Here is a 20567-nt window from a genome sequence, read left to right as displayed (position 1 = left end):
GAACAGCTCACGTGTAAGATAATTTCATCTAGGGGCTCAAGGCAAGGCTTCCTCTTAACCCGTATTTCTTTGTTCTATATCAAGAAGGCTTGGCTCTTCAGTTGGTATCCCTCGATTACCTGGTATTCACATAGCCAGAACTGCTCCTGATATTAATCATTTATCTTTTGCAAATGACGGTATTCTTTTCAGTCCAGCATCCCCTAAAATGCATTCCTAGTTGGTAATATCATCCAAGAATGTGAGCAAGACTCAGCACATAAAGAACATGAAATCATCCATTCTATTTAGCAAAGGAGTGCCTGAGCAAACAAGAAGGTACATCTCTCAAACCCTAGATATAGTAGAAGTGTCTATATATGGTGTTTACCTAGGATTACCATCCAGTATTGGTTAGTTAAAATCCCAAATTTTTGCTTATTTAAGGGATAAGCTCCAAAACAAACTTGCGGGATAGAAGGAAAAATTGCTTTTTCAGGCTGGAAAAAAAGTCTTAATTAAAGTTGTAGCCACAACTATGCCCATATATACCATGTCTCATTCCTTGCTCCCAAAAGAGGTAAGTAACAATTTGATTAGGATGATTAGAGAGTTTTGATGGAAAACAATAATAATTCAGGGATCAACTAGGTTAAGTGGGATAAAATATATCTGCCCAAAAACAAAGGTGGCATTGGGTTTAGGGATAGACATTCTTTCAACAAAGCCTTATTGGCAAAACAATGATGGAGGCTCATAAACCAACCAGACTCTTTATAGGCTAGAACAATGAAGGAAAATATATATTAAGGATCAATCTTTTCTCCATTCACGTGCACTAAGAGGGGCCTCATGGGATTGGAAGAGTTTGTTAGCAAGGTGAGACATATTAAAACTGAGGTTACTTAAAAGAATAGGGAATGGTCTTAACACTCTTGTATTTGAAGACCCTTGGATTCCAAACTCTCTCTCTCCTCCCTACCCTATGAGGAACCAAAACCAATTGAGACCATCTCGGGTACATGACCTTATTGACTAGAGGTGCCATAAATGGAAGGTACTCTTAATAAATTCCCTTTTTACCCAAGCTAAAGCCAAGGAAATTCTATCTTTACCCATTCTAGATCTTGATGTAGAAGATGCATGGATTTGGAAAGCAACAAAGCATGGTGACTTTACTGTCAAATCGGCCTATTATTTAACCATTACCACACAGGGGTAACAAGGCTAACAACTCCACTTCCATGGCCAGCTCCTCAACCCAAATTGGAAAAGGATTTGAAACTAAAGTCCCTTCCTCAAATCTGAAATTTTATTTGGAGAGTTGCAAATGATGGCATAACAACTCAAAAGGCATTTTTTTTACCGAAAGAGTATCCCTCTTCCTTTATGCTTGATTTGTATGAATCAAGTACAAGATATCATTCATGCCAATTTCACAGTGATTTTGCCAAATTAGTTTGGAGAGCATTCCCTTTAATTGATACAAGTGAATTTAGGGGTTTTAGTCTCCATGAGTGGATGTATTTTATGGATTGCAAATTCAAGTACTTTGACCAAATTGAATTAGTGTATACAATGTGGAGTACACTTTGCTAGGTTATTTGGCATGCGTGTGAAATGTTTTTCTATTTCAAGACGTTTATATTTCTCTACCTAATTCTCTTTCTTGGTTTTCCAAACTTGTAGGTGAACTCCAATCAATCCAACCAAGTGAAGGTAGAGGGATCACACAAGTGTGTCAAACTGACTTCTTAGCAATATTGGAGCAAGCCAGGAATTGGGAGAAAGTATTTTGTGATAATGCATGGGACTCTAATATGAAGCAAGGAGGTCATAGCAGTGTAATTTGGGATTCAGGGGAGCATGTTCAATGCAGCAAATGCGATAGCATATTTTGGCTATTCAACTCTATCTTTTGAATTTGAGGCTATCAGAGAAGCCCTTTTGTTTGTGTATGACATAACATTATACAAGTGGTTTTATTTTTTGATTGCTTAGTTGTTGTGCCAGCCCTTAATGGCGAGGTCCAATCTCTTGATTGGCCTAGTTCCAACTTGTTAAAAGAGATCCTCAAAATCTCTACTAGATTCCATTCAATTGTGTTTCGTTTTGTGTCCAAGTTAAACAATGCTCAGGCAAATTATATAGCTCAAGGGTCAAAAAAATTTAGGTTAAACAAAGTTTGGTGGTAGTCTCCACCACGCTTCTTTGTAAACAATAGCTTTTCTACCTCTAGCATTTCTCTAGAGAGCTTAATATGAATCACTATTTGACCTTTAAATTATATCCAAAACTGCAATTTTTCATTTATAATTACATAATGGATAACATTAATTGAAACGTCATAATTACAGAATGTATCAATTAAACATATTATCTAAACTACTATCAAAAAATAATTATTACTATTATTTGTATATGAGGTTCATCCAGACCAACATACACGTACGTCAACTACATCTTCCAAGTAACTTTAATATATAATTAAATATACCAATAGGGAGATTAAAAAATTGACCTCTTAATTGAAGAGAGGGTTTGGTCATTGCCAACGGACCAACTCTTTGATGGTAAAATTACATGATTGATTTGTAGAAAATCTTTCACTTGGACAAATTGGTTCTATTTATCACTTACATGCTTACTACAATTAGTAAATTTTATTGTTTATAAAGACAATTTCATTCGTGTACTAATTGAATTTATAGCTGATTTTCATTGGACCAAATTAAATTAAAAATCTAAGTTTACTCAATATAATTAATATTAAAAATTTGGGTAAATATCACTTACCTCCCCTCTTACTTAACAAACATATCAAACACCTCCCCTTTATTGACTTTCTCAATTATATTTAACTTTTACCGTTTAATATTTTCCAAAAATCCCAAACTACCCTTGCCTAAAAATATTTTTTATTTTAAACCCTAAATTATCATAATCACCTTAACAGTTAAAATACTAAATTACCCTCAATTAAAATAATTGTTAAAAAATCAAAACAGCATAATTAAAACCCAAATTATCTTTAATTATTAAAAGCCAACGTACCCAGTTTTTTTTAAATAAATTTATAAACAATTAGAAAACCCAAAATGTGTCGTGTTTATTTTATCAACATACTTTTTTTTTAATTGCATTTTTATTTACTTGATGTGTTGTGTTTTTTAATTGTTTCATTAAATTAAAAAAGAAAGAAATGGTTGTTGGGCTTTAATAATTAAAGATAATTTGATTTTAACTATGGTGTTTTGGTTTATAATAATTATTTTAATTGAGGGTAATTTAGTATTTATTTCTTAGGGTGATTAAGGTAATTTAGGGTTTAAAATAAAAAATATTTTTAGCTAAGGGTAGTTTTGGATTTTAGAAAAATATTTAGCAGTAAAAGTTAAATTTAACCGAAAAAATTAATAGAGGGGAGGTGTTTGATATATTTGCTAGATAAGAGGGGAGGTAAGTGATATTATCCAACTAAGAGGGGGTGTAAGTGCTATTTGTCCAGCTAAGAGGGGAGGTAAGTGATATTTACCCTAAAATTTTGTAAAGACTTAAGAATGAAAAAATAATATAATCCAGTTTAATGTATTAAACAAAAAATCTCATTTTTCTCCCTCAATATCAAAGCCCTTAATAAACATTTAAATTATTAAATTATTTTGAGGAAAAAAGAAAGCAATGAAACCTATGCACCAGAAGAAGAAAAAAAAATTGTAGAGGAAGAGCCATATTTTGCGGTGCATGCATTACAATCTCGAGTCCAGATCCTCTACATCCGAGCAGAGTGTGCACCATCCAACCGCCCGCTGGATGCTCTGCTCGTAGTACCAAGCATCCACTGTTGTTCATCTAGTTGGGCAATTGAACGGGCGCACACCCTGCCTAAACGCTGAGGATTTGCAATGTATAATCTTAAGAGCTAAATCAAGTAAATGTCCACTTTTTTTTTTCATTTTTGGAGAAGCAGTTAGGTTCCTAATCTCAGTCCTCAGAGCAGAAAAGCCGATCCTGACTAGATTGCAAAGGTACTGTGGTCAAAGACTGACCATGCTCCTAAACTGATAGGGACAATATGCAGGCCTGAGATTGGCTTAGTCTGGTAGGATTGGAGGAGTAAAGTCATCTGAAAAATGTAACTCAAGAGTCGTAGAGAGAGAAAGATGAGAAATGTGTAAGAACCCCACAAAGGATCACCCATGCATCTGTCTTAGTCGACCCTCCTGTCTTATTGGGTTTGATGGGATCATAAAAGATAACAAGAATAAATTAAACCACAGAAAACCAACAAATATCAAAAATAGGACACACAAAAGAAGATTCAAAAACATATGATTTTCTTTCTCAAGATTCAAAAGCATATGATGAGGGCTCACAAAAGGAACTCGACAACTACAAGACCTTAGTTCTAAAGGCTTAAAGGTCCTGCATCATACTGGTAGTCTTTAGTTAAAGGGAAATGGATCCCACACCATACATGGGTCCTAAAAAAATTTCTTTCAGTGATGGATACCAGATTTCATGAAAGGGGGTGATCTGCCCTGCATGTGACTTTTGGTCTGGAAACTCTCTGAATCTCTTTGTGTGAGTTTTGATTCAAATGTCCTGGTATCCAACAATAAAGGCCTGATAGACCAAATTATATTGATCAGCAAAGGTCATTTTTGCAAGTTCACTCATCTTGTAGGGCCTTCTTTAATGAAATTTTGTTTTTGTGGGACTCTTTGAGTGCAATCTATGCATTTTTGAGATCTAATGAGTGTGGTCTTTCTTATCCTTGTAATCATTATTATTGGACGGTCAAGATGTCATGCATTACTATCTAGAGGCGGAACTATTAAGGGGCCTACAGGGGCGATATTTTAGAAGGTTTTCGTTTGAAACAGGAGCTTTCTATATTATGGGGGGAGAGCCCCCAAGAATCTTTAAATTTTCTCCTAATATTTTGATTCCTTTAATAACAATTTCAATCTTATATTTTTAGAAAAAATGGAGACTTTATATTAAAATATCATGAAAGGAAGTTATAGTAAGATTATGCTCAGTAAAACTGGTGGCCATGGCATTCCTCCTTAAGGAAGGATTGTAGTTTATCTCACAGACCATTCGGATCTAGCAGAATTTCCAGCTCAATACCATGTAGCCTGGCCAAAAGGTCACTACATCTATTTGTCTCTCGAACTTCATGAACAAAATAGCACTTTGTGAAAGCCTTGTTCAGCTCAAGAATATCTTCTAAGTAATCATAATGCCCCAATATGGATTGAAGATGCCTAAGATGGTAGAAATAACCACCTGAGAATCTGAGGTGACAAGAACCTTTGTGCACTGGTTTTTTTTTTTTTTTTTTTGCCAATTCTAAACTCCTTTTGATGGCTAACATCTTTGTCTCTAGTTGGATAATATTCAAATGAGGCTTACCTCCAGTGCAGGCAAAAAGAGGTTCACTGTTTGATCTTCTGCCAATGGTTCAATAACCATCAAAATCGTTTCTAACTGATCCATTGCAATTGATTTTGATCCAATCAGGTAGGGGAGATGTCCAATGGTGAACAGTTTCTTTCCGTAGAGAATTCACTGCCTCAACTTTCCATGCTCCTAAACTTTGCCAATTCAAATGGTTCTTGCTATAATCTTCTTGGAGTTAGAGAAACGGAGTCGAACATAGTGACGGATGCGGTTTAATATAGCAGTTGGTTGAAGCTCCTTTTGCGAGTGCACCCTACGGTTTCTCCCCCAAGGTGGGATCTACATTGGGTCCCACATAAGATGATGGGGAGGTGATCCATACTCAGTATTCGACTCTCCCAATGTTCAATCCTGGCTACCCTTGTCGCTATCTAAAGACCACGTGATATCAAACAAAGACTTGTTTTGATGCCTTTGAGGGATTTTTGAGCCAATGCTTTCTCCTACTAGGTCAAAAATGCCCCGGCATAAATAGTTACATAGAAAGAAAACATGGAGAAAGTCCCTGCCAAAGCAGCTACTCTTTCTACTAATCGGTCTAATCCCAATCACAAGCACTTTGGTATGAAGGTCCCATTATTATGATGATGTTATTATGTAATCTAACTTAAGCTTCAGAGGTGGTTTTTCAAACCCAATGTCGGTCCTACTCTAACAGTTTTATCTTTTGAACCGAATCAATGGGTCAAATGCTATGTGTCACCCTTTTAGAACTTCACTTTTTGGCTCTTTCTTTAGTTTTAAGACTCATATAAAGTCGAACCCATGTAAAAGGGAAGGATGTAGCAAACCTACAGGTACACTAAAAATAATGAAAAGTGGGTAGAAAGGATATGCACAACTCAGATCTCGTATCTTGCATGACCTCAATTAAAGCTTGATTGAAAGGCAAAAATCTATATAATGAATCCATTTAGTTGGGCCAAGTCTTGTTATTCTTCTTGTTATTGTCTAGCTTCAAGACTCAAAAAGTCTGTGAAGCGCCCCTCTATGTAGTTTTTACCTGCTGGTTACATTGAAGACTATGTAACCGGATGATCTTGTGTTAGCAAGCAACCAAGCCATTACAATCTCTTACATGAACTCTTTCGGTGGTTGCATGAACTTCATCTCTCCCCCATCTTTGTGATGCACCAACTAACTTGCAGGTTCTCATACTTTCAAATCGATTCTCCTTTGGTAGACCCTCACTGTGTTTTAATTTTCCCACTCTAATCACAGCAGCAATCGCCAAACCACCAAAAGCCGATCTAGTAACCAAGCCGATCTCTCTCTCTCTCTCTCTCTCTCTCTCTCTCTCTCTCTCTCTCTCTCTGTCTGTGGGCAAGAAGCCTATTTGTACTTTGTACAAAGGTTTTTTTAGCTTGTCACAGCCTAAATGTTCCAATGACAAACAGGATCCACAGACTGCTGAAACATCCAAGTGGAATCACAGATAGGGAGATGCAACACAACTTTCGAATCAAACAATTTCCCACTCCTAATTTTCATCAATTTCCCCTGCGTATGCCGTGATTGCACAACTTCATTTCCAGTTGGAACACTAGTAAGTATTCCTGTACAAGCAATGAGATATGGGAAAAAAAGGGGGCAAATAGGAAATTAAACTTAGATAAGTCTTGTATAAATGGTATAGAAACAAAACTACTACTGTTTTGAGTTATTCCCACCCTATCCACTACTAAACCCCAAAACATTGAAAACCTGAACTCAGCAAAATTAAGTTGGGGTAATTTTACCTAAATTAGACAAGAACTCAAAATAAACAACAAAGATTGAATTGCCTCCAAGTTCTCTCTTACAAAAAAAGAATACCAGGAGATACGCACGGCCTTGAAGAAATCCAACACCAAAATCCTTTCAACTTGATTTTCTGCTACTCTTTGCGTCCTTCGTTACTACACACGACCAGCCCTGTTAAGATTGACCATGCGTGCTGAATTGTCCATCTGGGTACCACGTACAGCTGAACCTGTCTGGTAAGGAGACCTCCCAACCCCTCCATATGCATCTTGATAACGGGTGCTCTGGTAGCCAGAGGAATAACCACCTGCTCCCCGTGTATAACCTCCATGATCCCTAGTAAAACCACTTGCAGAAGCCTGACTGGATGTTGGCAGTCTACCACCATATCCTGTGCGCGAGCTTCCTTGCCTTCCCTGGGAAAAGTTCTCCTGCCACTTGCCTGTGGTAGCACCAGCATAGTCCTGACCCTCTCTACGTCTTGGTGGTAGTCCATCCAGACCACCACCTGTCCTAGCCTCGAAAGCCCTCTCATTGCTCTCAGCAAGGATTGAGAGCTTCTCTGTAAACTGAAATGCCAGTGCCTGCAATCTTGTGTGCTCAACATTGTGGAAGATGACACAGCGGGTTGGCTGGTCCCAGCTAGCATGGAGTTCCTCCATGATCATCATCTTGCTCACAAGACTGTGCACATGACTTTCTGAGAGATCAAATAGTGTGGTGAGTTGGTTCAAGCTCATAGAATCATACGAGGAGGAATAAGTGAGCACATAGGTCCTCAGGGCCTCTTCTTTAATCTTGGTCTTGACCATGTCAAGAACTTTCTCTCTATTCTTAAGTAGCTTCCATACATCAAGAGACGAGATCACAGCAAATGCCTTCTCAAAATCTCCCTTGCTCAGGGCCCTAGTAGCAGCCATGACATGATCCCTGACATTTTCAGGGGGACCTGTGAAAGTCTGCCTCTCACTCACCTCAAGCAACCTTCGGAATGTTTTACTTGCAACTTTGCGCTTGGCATCATGACTGTTGGCTGCCATATTAGGGACCTCAATAAGCATGGCACATACCAGATGGACAGCTTCTAGAAGCTCCAGATTTATGTGCATGTGATACGGCATCTGCCGCCTCCTCTCAAGCTTTTCCTAATAGGAAACAAATAAGATGGCAGTAAGAACACAGTACTCCAAAACCAAACAAATGGTATACTTCTCATTTACCAGTAATTTAAGGAACATAAATTATCAAAAAAGGGGTCAAATTCAAACAATACAAACACAGACCCCAAAAAAATTCTGAAATTTGCCACTAACCACAGCCCCCAAAAAACTTTATTAGCATTACAAGCTATAAAATTTAAAGGGAAAAAAATGCTTACAAGAGCACATGTAAGCATATTAAGCCAATTTGTAAGCATATTTAATTTGAACCAATTTGTAGGGTCTCTTAATAGATCCATTAGCCAGAGGATTTGTCTTCCCATAGTAACCAGATTATGTAATACATGATTAAGTTGTTTTGTCAAATAATAGTAGCTAAATGAAAAGATGGCAACAGTTCCCTAGTATCCAATGACAGATACACAGCAGGAATATGAACCTAGAAAATAAACATTTTATTTTCATAGGTAACTAAAACTTATTGCAGAAGAGAATGAAAGAGTACATATATATAATCAAAACAATAACAATGCCCAAGGACCTAGAAGGAGAGAGTCAATTTGAGGGCTACTAGTAGAAGGATTGTCAATTGAACTCTCACTTAGCTACTTAAAGAGAAACAAAGGACAGAAAACCAAAGGTTAGGGTTTCTAGGCAAAATAGCTTGTAAACTTCACCAAACTTATTGATGAAGGGGTCAATAAAGCACTGCTGAATGTTTAAATCAGTTTTCCAGATGCTGAGTTTACAGTATAGACCCATCATAACAAAATTAGTAAGCAGGCAGCTGCAGAACAAATTAATCAGTAGAATTAATCCAAACTTGGATCAGGTAGAGCCCTGTGGATGGTGAGGTAAGGCTATGACTTTGATAGTAAAATGATGATGAGAACCCAATTTAAGAGGGCTCACTGAAACTAGAAACTATGTGTTCACGGAAAAAATAAGCAATGGAGTGAAGGGATGGATCAAATGAAGGGGCGGCAAGATGGAAACGTCTGAAAACCGAGCAGGGCTTGGTGGATGGAAAGAAGGAAAAGAACGTGATGAAGATGCAGCAGTAACCAAGTTCCAGGGTAGCAGCAGCCCACTAAAATGGATATGGAGCACTAGCAACCATCACAGGAGATATAAGGGTTGGAAAGATCAGCATGTCTGTGTCTGATAAAGGTATTTAAGCTCACTCAACAAGGTCCCTCAACCCTATGTGTTTAGCTCTCACTGCAACGTGCTAGCCCTTTGTACCACTTCAACAAGGAAAAGAGAATGTTACAGCAAAGCAAAGTGTCACTATCTTCATCAATCCCTGCATACACACATTGCATGAAAATAGAAAATACTACAGAAAAAGCAAAATTAGGGACTGTAACACTTTTAAGTGAACAGACAGGAACATTGTTTTAGAATCCTTTTCTTCATGGCTGTCCTAAATCATCTGAAACACCTCTAGGCAACTCTAGGAACAGAAATAGATAAGAGGGAGAGGGCGCTTTAGTGCTTGCTCTCAACGTAGCATGAAAATAGAAAATATACTACATAAAAGGAAAATTTGGGGGCTGTGACACTAATTACCATGAACAGATGTGAACAATGTTGTAGCATCCTTTTCTTCATGGCTATCTTAAATCATCTGAAACACCTCTACGCAGAAACTAGTTTAACTTTCAAAGAACAGCTTACTCGACTAATCCTTTGTGTGTGCATGTGCATGTAGAAATGCAGATAATGAGTACTGAGAATAGATTCATGTGTCCACAACAATCTAAATTTAACTTGCAAAACTAGAATCTTGTGGCAACAACCTAAAATCTTTGGCCTCCTCATGATGGTTTGTCCTAAATCATCTGAGAACAACATATAGAAAGTGGACTATGATGCCCCACCATCAATATTTCCATTGCAGAAACCAACAGCTAAAAAAGAAGACTTCAAAAACCAAAAACAAGTTGAGTTCAAAATATTAAAACACTAAATTATAGGACCCGGAAAAACTTCAGAATCATATGATGGGTATATCAAGTAATGAGGTTGAATACAAAAGAAACTTCTTATTAAGATATCTAACCCTTGAATAATGCAACAATAAAAATATCAAAGATGTGACTTCCACACCAAGCAAGCAGCTATGCTAAATAATAATTGAAGACAGGATTTACCTGTTCTGGAGTTTTCTCATGATACCGACTTTGTGAGACACCCTGTGCAAGTAACTCCTTTACTCTTCCACCAGTGTACAGTTCGGAAAGGCAACCGTGCGCTTCAGAGATCAGTCCAACCCTGAATGCACAGAGACCAAGCTGTGCCATTGCCCTGTTAAAAAGAATCTGAGTTGAAATGTCCATATGCTGGACACCATCCTGCAAGTGACTCATCAACAATAGATCACGTGAAGTAGCAAACTCATCCAAAATAGCATGGTGGTATATATCACAGAGCATTGCACGAGCTTTTGTCCTCTCATCTCCATAATTGTATATGAGGGAAACAAGTATATCCATTGATGTCCTACTATTATCTGGGAAAGTGGGTTTTCTAGGCACAAGTTCAGGAGTAACAACAAATGCTGCTTTCCCCCTGCTCTCTTCAACTACTGGATGTTCCCCCTCACCATCCCCCTCCCCATTCTCTCCACCTACGGTCTGTTCAGCCAGTTTCCTCATTGCATCATAAACCTCTTGGGGTTTGTAATAGATAAGTTCTACGCGCTTCAATGATACCTTTGCAGCGGACTTGAAATCCCCAATCCGTTCCAAATAGTTTTGAACATTCTGAGCAAGAACAGAAAAAAAAGGCTCGTCCCTAAGCCTTTCAACATACTCTTTAGTGTGTGGATCAATACACTGCAAGCTCTTAAAGAACTCCGCATCCATTCGTTCAAGGAAAGCAACCAAGTTTCCCCAAACCCGAATTGTGCCCTGATAATCAGCTCCCTTCTGAGACTCATTCTCATCAGGCTCCACTGTGTCATCCACCACAATGTTAGGATACTGCTCAAGGATATCGAGTATGACAAGCATGTTCTGCACACACTTTTTCCACACATTAATGGGCATGTGCCCACTAAGGCTTGGGTTCACATCAAACTGAGCAGAAACAACACTGAAGAGTATCTCAAGCTTCTGAGCAGGTGTCTTGGCGACCTTTGTCAAAAAGGTAAGCTGTTCAACCTGTTCAACCCTTCCAGTTCCCTTGCGACCCCTAGCAGCCACAATCTCTTTGAGTTTTTTATCAACCAAATCCCAAGTGATTTGACTTGGGTCCTTGAATTGCTTATTTATAAGTTTTTCCTTCTTAGTCACCTTCTTTTCCCAAACCCCATCACCCTCAGCCTCGTTGGTTTCATCCTCTTCGTCTTCATCATCATCTTCTTCATCATCTTCTGAAACCATAGCGATGTTGGATGGGTCCTCCTCAAACTCTGTTTCAGAATCATCTTCATCCGCTGACTCATCATCAGGCTCTCCATCATCTTCGCTTTCAGGATTTTCTCTGTACTTATTAATCAGGTCTTCATATTGCTTGTTGTTCTTCTTAAGTTTCTGCTTCATGGAGTTCAAGGCCTTTGAATTGCTAGCACTCATCTTCTTCTTTGCATCCTTATTCGCTAAAGCCTCACTCAAGAAGTCTTCTAACATTACGAGTGCTTTAATATAAAGTGTTGGCGTTTTCTCAGATTCAGTGACACGGATAACCTTTTCAACTTGTTTGTTCAACTTCTCAAAGCTCTCTTGGAGGCTTACCCAGTCATTGATTTTCATGGCATTTTTCATCTGATCAACAGTGGCCGACATCTCCTCAAATCGTTTGTCCTTGGCAGAACGGACAACACGCTTCTGACCATCAGAATCATCGCTGTCCATGGCATTACTTTCCAAGTATCTATTTCCAGCAGCTGCACCGGGGGCATCACCACCTCCACCACCGGTCTCAACATCAGACTCATAATCACTCTCTTCTTCTTCCTCTGTGTCATTTCCACTCTGCAAAAGACGAAATATATAAAATTTTACACTGGTAATACATAGTATTTTCAGAAGTAAAACACAGTACAGGAGAAGTCTGGCAAACCTGAACCCAGAAACGAGAAGACATTTTCTTGTCGCTGCACTGCTCAACGAATGACAAGCCTCAAAATCTGTTCAGACGGGGAAAAATATCTTCATTGGTTCAATAACCATAATCACTTCCTCTCAATTGGATAAAGACTAAATCAACCCTTGATGAATAATCAAATAAAATAATTGCCACTAATCGTATAATACTATTGCAACATAGGAATTTTATCACTAGATCTCAAGTGGGAGGACAACAATCACTTCCCCATCCAAACAACTAAATCCCATATAAAAAGAAATAAGACCAAGAAAGCTATCCTTCAGAAACTCAGGAAATTCTCACAAACCAAACAGACTCATGAACTAGGGAAAGGGCGATAACTAATTGAAGAATAAAAATGAACTTAATAAAAAACTAATTGCATGGGGCATCTGAAAAAGTAATGTATTGGAATCAACAGCAAAAAATCTCCAAATTAAAAAAGAAAAATGAAAAACTAGTCATAAAATTTATCTTTTCAATAATTTGACAAGAAAAAAAGATGGATGAGGGTTAAAAGAGAAAACCATCATCAATAAACTAATGGTGCCCTGTACCCAATTTACATCGTGAAAAAACATGGAACGGACAAAAATCTCCATAATACAAATTGCAAAGAGAGAAGGCACAATGGCAAGACTTACAGTTTCAGAGTGTTTTAAGGGATCTTTGCTGTCTAAACCACTCTCCGTGTCTCACAGTTCAGCGACCAGAGAGATGCAGAGATGTAGAGCCTCCCACAGGATTTGAAGGAGAAAGCTTGAATAGGAGCTAAGGGAAATTTTAAGCGCAAAGGGTTAGAGTTTTTATATAAAATTGAGAAGGTGTGGTTTTGGCAAGGTTTAGGCCTGCCTGGAGATTTAGAAAAGCCCAGATCAAGCTTGAAAAGGGCCGAATATAATTAGGACTGACCAACTTAAAGCTGATTGATACGTGGAACACTAGTGCGCTAAGCTGGTCAACATTAGGTGTCAACCTTATTTTTTCTTTTCAATGGTAAAAAGTATCAACTCTTCAAGCCTAGATAGGGCTGCATGATAGCCCAATGTTTTCACGTGAACTATTTTGAGTCATAAGGGGAATGGGAAAGGGAAGTTGAGGGAATTCCTTTTTCAGTTTATGTTGTTAGGTTGCAAATAGAGTAAAATGAAATTAATTTTACTAAGTTGTTTGGTTCGTTACAAAATTGATGCACAATTAATTAAGCAAGAAGAGAAAGTAGAGAAAGACCAATCTTTGCCCGTCTATTTCTTTGCATGCTTGCATGAGAAATGCATTGATTTTGAGCTGGTCCTCATTAACTTTGCCGTCGACGAGCATAAGCAACCTCCTTTTTCTCTCCTCTCTCTAGGGATGTATTGTACATATCATCATCATCATCTCTCTGTCTCTTTCATTTCTCAACAAATTTTCCATATCATATTTCTGACATGTTAAATTGATGATTGTTGCATCAATTCAGTGTGATTCCATATTGGAATATGGAGTTCTAACGTTATTTTAATCTAAAGCAATAACATCATACTTGTGGAAGAAATACAAGGATCAGGACAAAGATCTACTGAGAATGAAAAGGGGAAACTTGAATGAAGAAGCCATGGAAAGGGTATAGATCAAAGTGGAAGTACAACAATCCTCCCCGCGGCTATCACACTTATCATCTTGGAATACTTCATAGCTCCTATGACAGCTGGAACCCTTGACCAAAAAGAGATCAACAATGGAATCAACAAGTTTTTTGAAGTGTCAGATGTGCACGAGTCAAAGTTGTCGCAGAGTACATGTTGTGGTCGAAAGGGGGGTGGAAGAAGCTGAGTGTACAGTGCGATACCAATCGTGAAAGAGGAAGAGAGAGAAGTCGAGAGTTGAATAGTTGAGCTCAAAGTTTTGAATTTACTTGTGTTTTTGGTCAGTACATTAAAATCCCATTGTCATTTAAAATGTGCAAATTGTTTTACCTAGGAAAAATAATATCCTAGCAACCAAACATCTAAATTATTTTCCTTGGGAAAAAAAAAACTCACTTTAAATGAAAATTTTACATTTCCCTTGCAACCCAACATACACGTTATGTTCTCCATTCTATAACTAAACATTTTTATGATATTAATCAAAATTCTGTTAAAATTAAAATTTTCAAAAGTGCCTTGCGTACGTAAAAATTTGATTGATTGATAGAGTCATGATGATGGCATTGACAGTGTTGCTGGAAGTGGAGTCTGTAGCTGTGACAATTGAAGGGGGGGAGACCAAGTTCATATCAAGTTGACTCAATACTACATTAGAGATCAGCAATAGCCAATCTAATATCATATTCTAAATCAAAAGGGTTTTTACTTTCATTTTGTAACTCTTTCCTACACTAAGGCATTACCAAACCATTCTATACTCTATAACTCTTTATGCCTTCTTCGCTTCTTAGAATCCTTATGGGTGCTTTAAAGAAATAGTGGTATCATTCACAAAGAAGAGACAAATAATCTCTAAGGAAGAGCAAGAGAATTCAATTTCTTTGAAGAGATTGATATACATGTATGTGTGGAGAAATCTTGAAAGACATTCAATGGTTGTCTCAGGCATGTAGAGGAACGGAAGAACTCAAAATAGTCACCTTCAAACTTAAGGGAGAAGCTTTAAGCTGAATTAAAGGGAAACAAGTTCAGTTGATTTTGGTGGAGAACCTAAAAATTTAATAATTGAAGTGAGGAAGAGACCGTCAATGCGATCATAAGCTTTCAACGTTTCAAGGTTTGAATGCAAGATATCATAATTTTATTTTCTTTTATGCTTTGAAAGATGGAGAAGAATTTCTTGAACAGCTATAACATTATTTAAGATTTGTCGTCCATGGATAAAAACACATCGGAATGAGAGAGAATTGTTAAAAAAGAGTCCTTTTGGTTAGGATTCTGTAGGAGACATTGCAAAGGTTAATAGGTGAGTATGACTGATTTATAAGGAAGTATTCTAGTGTTAAAAATGTTGGAGAGGAAATCAAATATAACCTCTTTAACAAAATCCTAACATGTGCAATAGAAGATATGCCATCAAACCTTGGAGAATTGAGAGGAATGATCCTAAAAACCATGTTTTTCAATTTCTTTTTCTTTTCTCTTTTTGCCATTTTTTTCTGGTTTTTCATTTAATGGGGAGGAATAGGTAGAAAGTAGAGGTAGTTAGAAGAATCAAAGATAATTGACACAAAAAGAGATTCCAAAAGAAAAAGAATGGCCTTGGGTGATTAAAATATATAAGCTAAAGAGCTTTCGAAAGTAATTTGCACAAAGTTTAGCAATAAGGAGGAAATCGAGTTTCTTTCTGAGAGAATGGGAGATTTTTTTTTTCCTGATAAACATAAACTATAACAAAAACCGCAAAGGGAAAAGAAAGTACAAGAGCATGATAAAAGAAAAGGGAGGGGAGGGGAGAGCCAGCAAAGAAGGAGGCTGGAGGAGAGAACCTAGACCCCAAGAGACAACAATGAGTCAGTTCCTTAGGGCATCTACAATAAGGGGTGGGGAATGAGTTGGAGCCTAGCAAAGACCTCAAAGCAAATGGCTTTCCAAATCAAGTCTAAAGAGCGAGATTTGGGAGTCCATCTCCTAAGGTTACACTCCCACCATAGAAGAAAATTCGACCATTTTGACCGAAATTTCAGTCGAAATGTCTGCATTTTTCAAAAATGAAACGAAAATCTAATTATTTCGGAATAGTGTCAAATTTCGACCAAAATTTCAACTATTTCGCCGAAATTTCAATTTTGACCATTTCGACCAAAATTTTGACCATTTCAACATTCCAACTTTTTTTCCTTAGTTTTTGTTTATTTCTATCCCATTTTCACCTAATTTCCACAACTCCCTTGCCTTCAAACACCTCTTTTGCTCATTTTTTGCCTCCAAACACCTCCTAAGCCACAATAGCTACAAAGAAACTCCAGCAACAATAGAATTTGGTGTTTTTTACAAAAAAAAAATTTTGCTTCTCCTTAAGAGGTGGAGGGGCATTCTTGTCTTTTTATATCAAACATAACTTCGTATATTGAAACCCTAAAAATTCAATTTTTTTAAATTTCATTCATTTCTTTTTTTTGGTCATAGAAACTTTTTTTCTCTATGTAACCATGCATGATTTTATCACTTCTTTATTTATAGAATGCTTTCATCACTAGAAGAATGATAAACAATGAATATGCATAAAAACAGGAAATATGTTTCTTACCAAAAATAAGGAAATGGAGCTGAAAGGTTGCCATACAACCCTTTTCATACTCTTTAAGACTAACTTAGAAACACCCATAACCACTCACCATATCAAACCATATGTGAACCATTGCCATCTCGTCAAAAAATGCAGCTTTTGAACTCAGATTGATTTACTGGAAAAGTTAGACAAAGAAAAAAGGGTGGAAGAAGAAGCAGGTCCGATAAGATGGAGAGAATGGTTTCAACTCGGTTCAGCAATAAGAAAGGACTAGAAGGAGAAACCCAGGAGAATGAGGTGTCACTCATCACATATATTGTGACTAAACATATCATTGATTTATTAAATAAAAAAATAAAAAATCTAGCGTGAGGCATGCACTGTACATTGTGCACCTAGCGACACTTCACAATTCACATAAAGAAACTCACTCACAGATATAGCTTGCTAAACAAAGAAGTGCCAACACAAGTCACAGAATTTTGCTGCCTAGGCCTGTGATTATGAACTTCTGAGAACATTGTTGAAACCCAAGATTATGGAGCAGCTGAATCAAGATAAAATATCTAGAGTTACCAAGTTCAGGCTTTTCCTAAATAGATCTTGAATCAGTTCTTACATCACCCCATCCATCCCTACCACAAAACTTGAATAAATCAAGAAAACAAACAAGCCCAGCCAAAACCAGACAACCAAAACATAAAATGCCTAAGCAACACAAACAAAAAAGAAGATATAGAAAATCAACGACACATATGAGCATCAATGGCACTAACTAGCAATTTGCAAGCCCATCCAAAACCTTCTGAATAACCAATTAGCTTAAGCAACACAAACAAAAAAGAAGATATAGAAAATCAACGACACATGTGAGCATCAATGGCACTAACTAGCAATTTGCAAGCCCATCCAAAACCTTCTGAATAACCAATTAGCTTCAACAAGTAAAGTTTCTGCACAGTGTGCTTTTCAATTAGTCAATCAATCAATTCAATAAAAGTCCATACGTGTGCAAGTTCTTTTCAAGGCTTTGACATCTTACCTGCAGAATCATTAAAATTAGAGCAAATTGCACTGGCACCCCAAAATGGAGGCCTTAAAGCATTGACACCCCAATTTGTTTTTAGAAAGCACAGAGACCCCCAAAATTGGATTTTCATTTGATATATTTGTCCAATTTATCACTGAAAACCTTTCAGACATTGTTTATTATAGGGATATTTTTTTTAAATAAACAGTAATTTAACTGTTTTCAGTGATAAATTTGACAAATATATCCAATGAAAATCCAATTTTGGGATCTATGTGCCTTTTAAACATCAAATGGGGTGTCAATGCTTTAATGCCTCCATTTTGGGGTGCCAATGCAATTTGCTCTTTAAATTAAGGAAACTTTTCAATGGGTAGATTGATCGTTTTTTATGTACAGAGTTCTCTAAGAAGGAAACTTTACGTATGTCTGAACTGCATCCCAAAGTAAGCATTAGTATATAGGGAATACAGATGAATGACTGTCTGTGGTGAACTACACTTAAAAAGTTCAGGAATTCTTATGTACTAGTGCAAATCACAAACCAGAAGTACGTAAGCCGATGAATGAAACAGGGTAATACCTACATAATCCCGTAGCTAAGCAGCTCAGTAAACAAACGAACTCAACTTAAGAAAAGCTTAACCTTTCTCCATTTAACATCGATTTTTCTAACCAAATAAACAAGCATTATATAAACTAAACCAAGCACATTCAGATTTCCACAACACAGATTCGAGAAAAAAGAAAAAACCAGAGAGTCAGAGAAGATGGGACTAGGGTTTTTCATACCTGGTTAGTAGATACAGCAAGAATGATGTCTCAACAACGAATTGGATACAGAGAGAACGACCTTCAGAGAGACCCTTGGTCAGATGAGAGAGTGATTGAGAGAGAGAATCGGAAACCTTCAAATGAGAAGAAGCTTCACGTCGGAGAAGAAGAGCAAAAGACTCGTTCGTTTCCAGCGAAGGGAAACCCTAGTTTTTTAACCAGGTATGAGTGAAAGAAACCACGTGAATTTTCGTGAATCTAACAACGTTTGGGGAAGAATTTCGAGGAGACCCAAAATGAATAGCAAAAATCACAAATATACAAAACAGACATCCCAAAATGTCACAAAACTCACAACTACCTCACCTCTTTGGCTTTTTCCGTTACGACGGTAAATTGAATTGGAGGAAAAAATTAATTTATCTTTAATAATATTTATTTATTAAAATTTGAACATAATGAAAAATAATAATTTCATTATGTTCTAAATTTCTATATCTTATAACTTGAAAAACCAATGTGTCTTTGTTAATTTGTTTTTTTCTTCTCCGTCAAAATCTAGTATCTCCTTAATACAAGAATAAAAAAAAATTCTTTTTCGTTTTTTTCAAAAGCAATTTTAATTTCTTGATCAAATATATAATGGACTTCCATAAAAATTAATGGGTAATTTTCATTTGAACTCCTAGATGTGACCCAAGCCACTTTTAATCCGAATATATTATACTTTTCATCTACTTCCCTTAGGCTGCGTTTGTTTGCAAAGGTGGGGTGGGAAAAAATGGGTGAAAAAAAAAACATGTGGGTGTCATGTGTAGTGGGGTGAGGGAGAAAGAAAGAAAAGGAAAGGGTTTTGTGGAAAAGTGATAGAGGTGGGTCCCACTTTATATTTTTCCACAAAGTCCCACCAAATATGTGGAGTTTTAAAATGGCATGGGGTGGGAAAGTTGGGCTGCCACATCAGCAGACAAGTTTCTTTGATTTAAGGAAACTTGTCTCCCACTTTCCCACCCCAAGCAACCAAACAATATACCATTTTGGGATTTAAAGGAAAAGTAAGAAATCTACACTTCTTTCAAGAATTTTCCCACTCTTTTTTTCCCACCCCACTTTTATTTTAGCAAACAACCGCAGCCTCAAGCTACGTTTGTTTGCTGGAATAAAGGTGGCGTGGAAAAAAAGGGGTAGGAAAATTCTTTAAAAAAAGTGTAGATTTTTCACTTTTCCATGAAATCCCAAAATGGTAGATTGTTTTGTTGCATGGGGTAGGAAAGTGAGAGACATGCTTCCTTGATTACAAAGTGTTTTTGCCAATTTTCCCACAAAGTCCCACCAAATATGTGGAGTTTTAAAATGGGTTGGGGTGAAAAAGTTGGGCTACTACGTCACCAAACAATTTTCTTTGATTCAATATACTTGTCTCTCACTTTCCCACCCCAAACAATCTACCATTTTGGGATTTAAGGGAAACTTAAGAAATCTACACTTTTTTCAATAATTTTCCCACCCCACCTTTATTCCAACAAACAAACACAGCCTTATGGTATCTCAAAAACCTTAGTAATGACACATTGATTTTTAAATAATCAAAATACCTTCTTCTTTTTTTTTTTTTTTTTTTTTTTTTTTTTTGTTAAAATTGTTGTGGCGAGTGATGTAAAGTAAAGAATATTCAAGAGATTGAGAGAGATACACACAATTGATGACGGAGTTCACTTTTCAACCTACGTCTCCGAGACTCAGGATAGAATTCAATCCACTATATGAGAGGCTAGCGAGACCTTACAAAATAGAGCAATGTGTACAATTGAAGGAAACCCTTGGCTAGGGGATCACAGTGTTGCAATTCACGCTCGAAACCTTCATTTGTACACTGAAATCCTTCACAGAGAAGCAACAGAGCAGGCATTGTTGTTGGAGCCCTAGCTTGCGAGAGAATAACATAAACAAAGCATAATGAACTCCAAAATGAATCTAACCCAAATGCATGAACCAACCCAAGTATAAATAGCATAACCTGAACTGGTTTTATAGGCATTAGTTTAAGATGATTCGAGCTAAACTTAAACCCACAGTCCAATAGAAGATAACAAACAAATCACATATTAGACCCT

At 37.1% G+C, this 20567-nt stretch overlaps 1 protein-coding gene across 2 annotated transcripts; it reads right to left on the bottom strand.

Moving 5' to 3' along the window:
- Window positions 1-6962: 6962 nt before the first annotated feature.
- On the bottom strand, window positions 6963-18813 carry LOC149012658 (eukaryotic translation initiation factor 3 subunit C-like). 2 transcript variants are annotated; one of them, XM_089158327.1, is made up of 5 exons: window positions 18472-18813; window positions 13091-13217; window positions 12420-12486; window positions 10508-12331; window positions 6963-8336 (listed from the first exon to the last, which is right to left on the bottom strand). In XM_089158327.1, exons 3-5 carry the CDS (start codon window positions 12441-12443, stop codon window positions 7347-7349), a joined length of 2838 nt encoding a protein of 945 aa, XP_089014453.1. In that variant the 5' UTR covers window positions 12444-12486; window positions 13091-13217; window positions 18472-18813; the 3' UTR covers window positions 6963-7346. The 2 variants fall into 2 exon arrangements, with proteins under 2 accessions (XP_089014453.1, XP_089014452.1); XM_089158326.1 differs by lacking the exon at window positions 13091-13217 and having other exon boundaries at window positions 6964-8336.
- Window positions 18814-20567: the final 1754 nt, after the last annotated feature.

Source organism: Hakea prostrata, chromosome 6, assembly GCF_041222555.1.
Source record: "Hakea prostrata isolate BN-2017 chromosome 6, UWA_Hpros_2, whole genome shotgun sequence".
In the NCBI taxonomy this organism is placed as follows: Eukaryota; Viridiplantae; Streptophyta; class Magnoliopsida; order Proteales; family Proteaceae; genus Hakea; species Hakea prostrata.
This window is presented reverse-complemented; position numbering and strand designations above follow the sequence as displayed.

Excerpts from the sequence above, each read along its gene's own strand:
- LOC149012658 (XM_089158327.1), bottom strand. The coding sequence starts at position 12,443 with ATGTCTTCTCGTTTCTGGGTTCAG. Across the intron at positions 12,332-12,419 it reads CTTCTCGTTTCTGGGTTCAG|AGTGGAAATGACACAGAGGA; the intron begins GTTTGCCAGACT and ends CGTCTTTTGCAG. Across the intron at positions 8,337-10,507 it reads ATGAGAAAACTCCAGAACAG|GAAAAGCTTGAGAGGAGGCG; the intron begins GTAAATCCTGTC and ends GTTTCCTATTAG.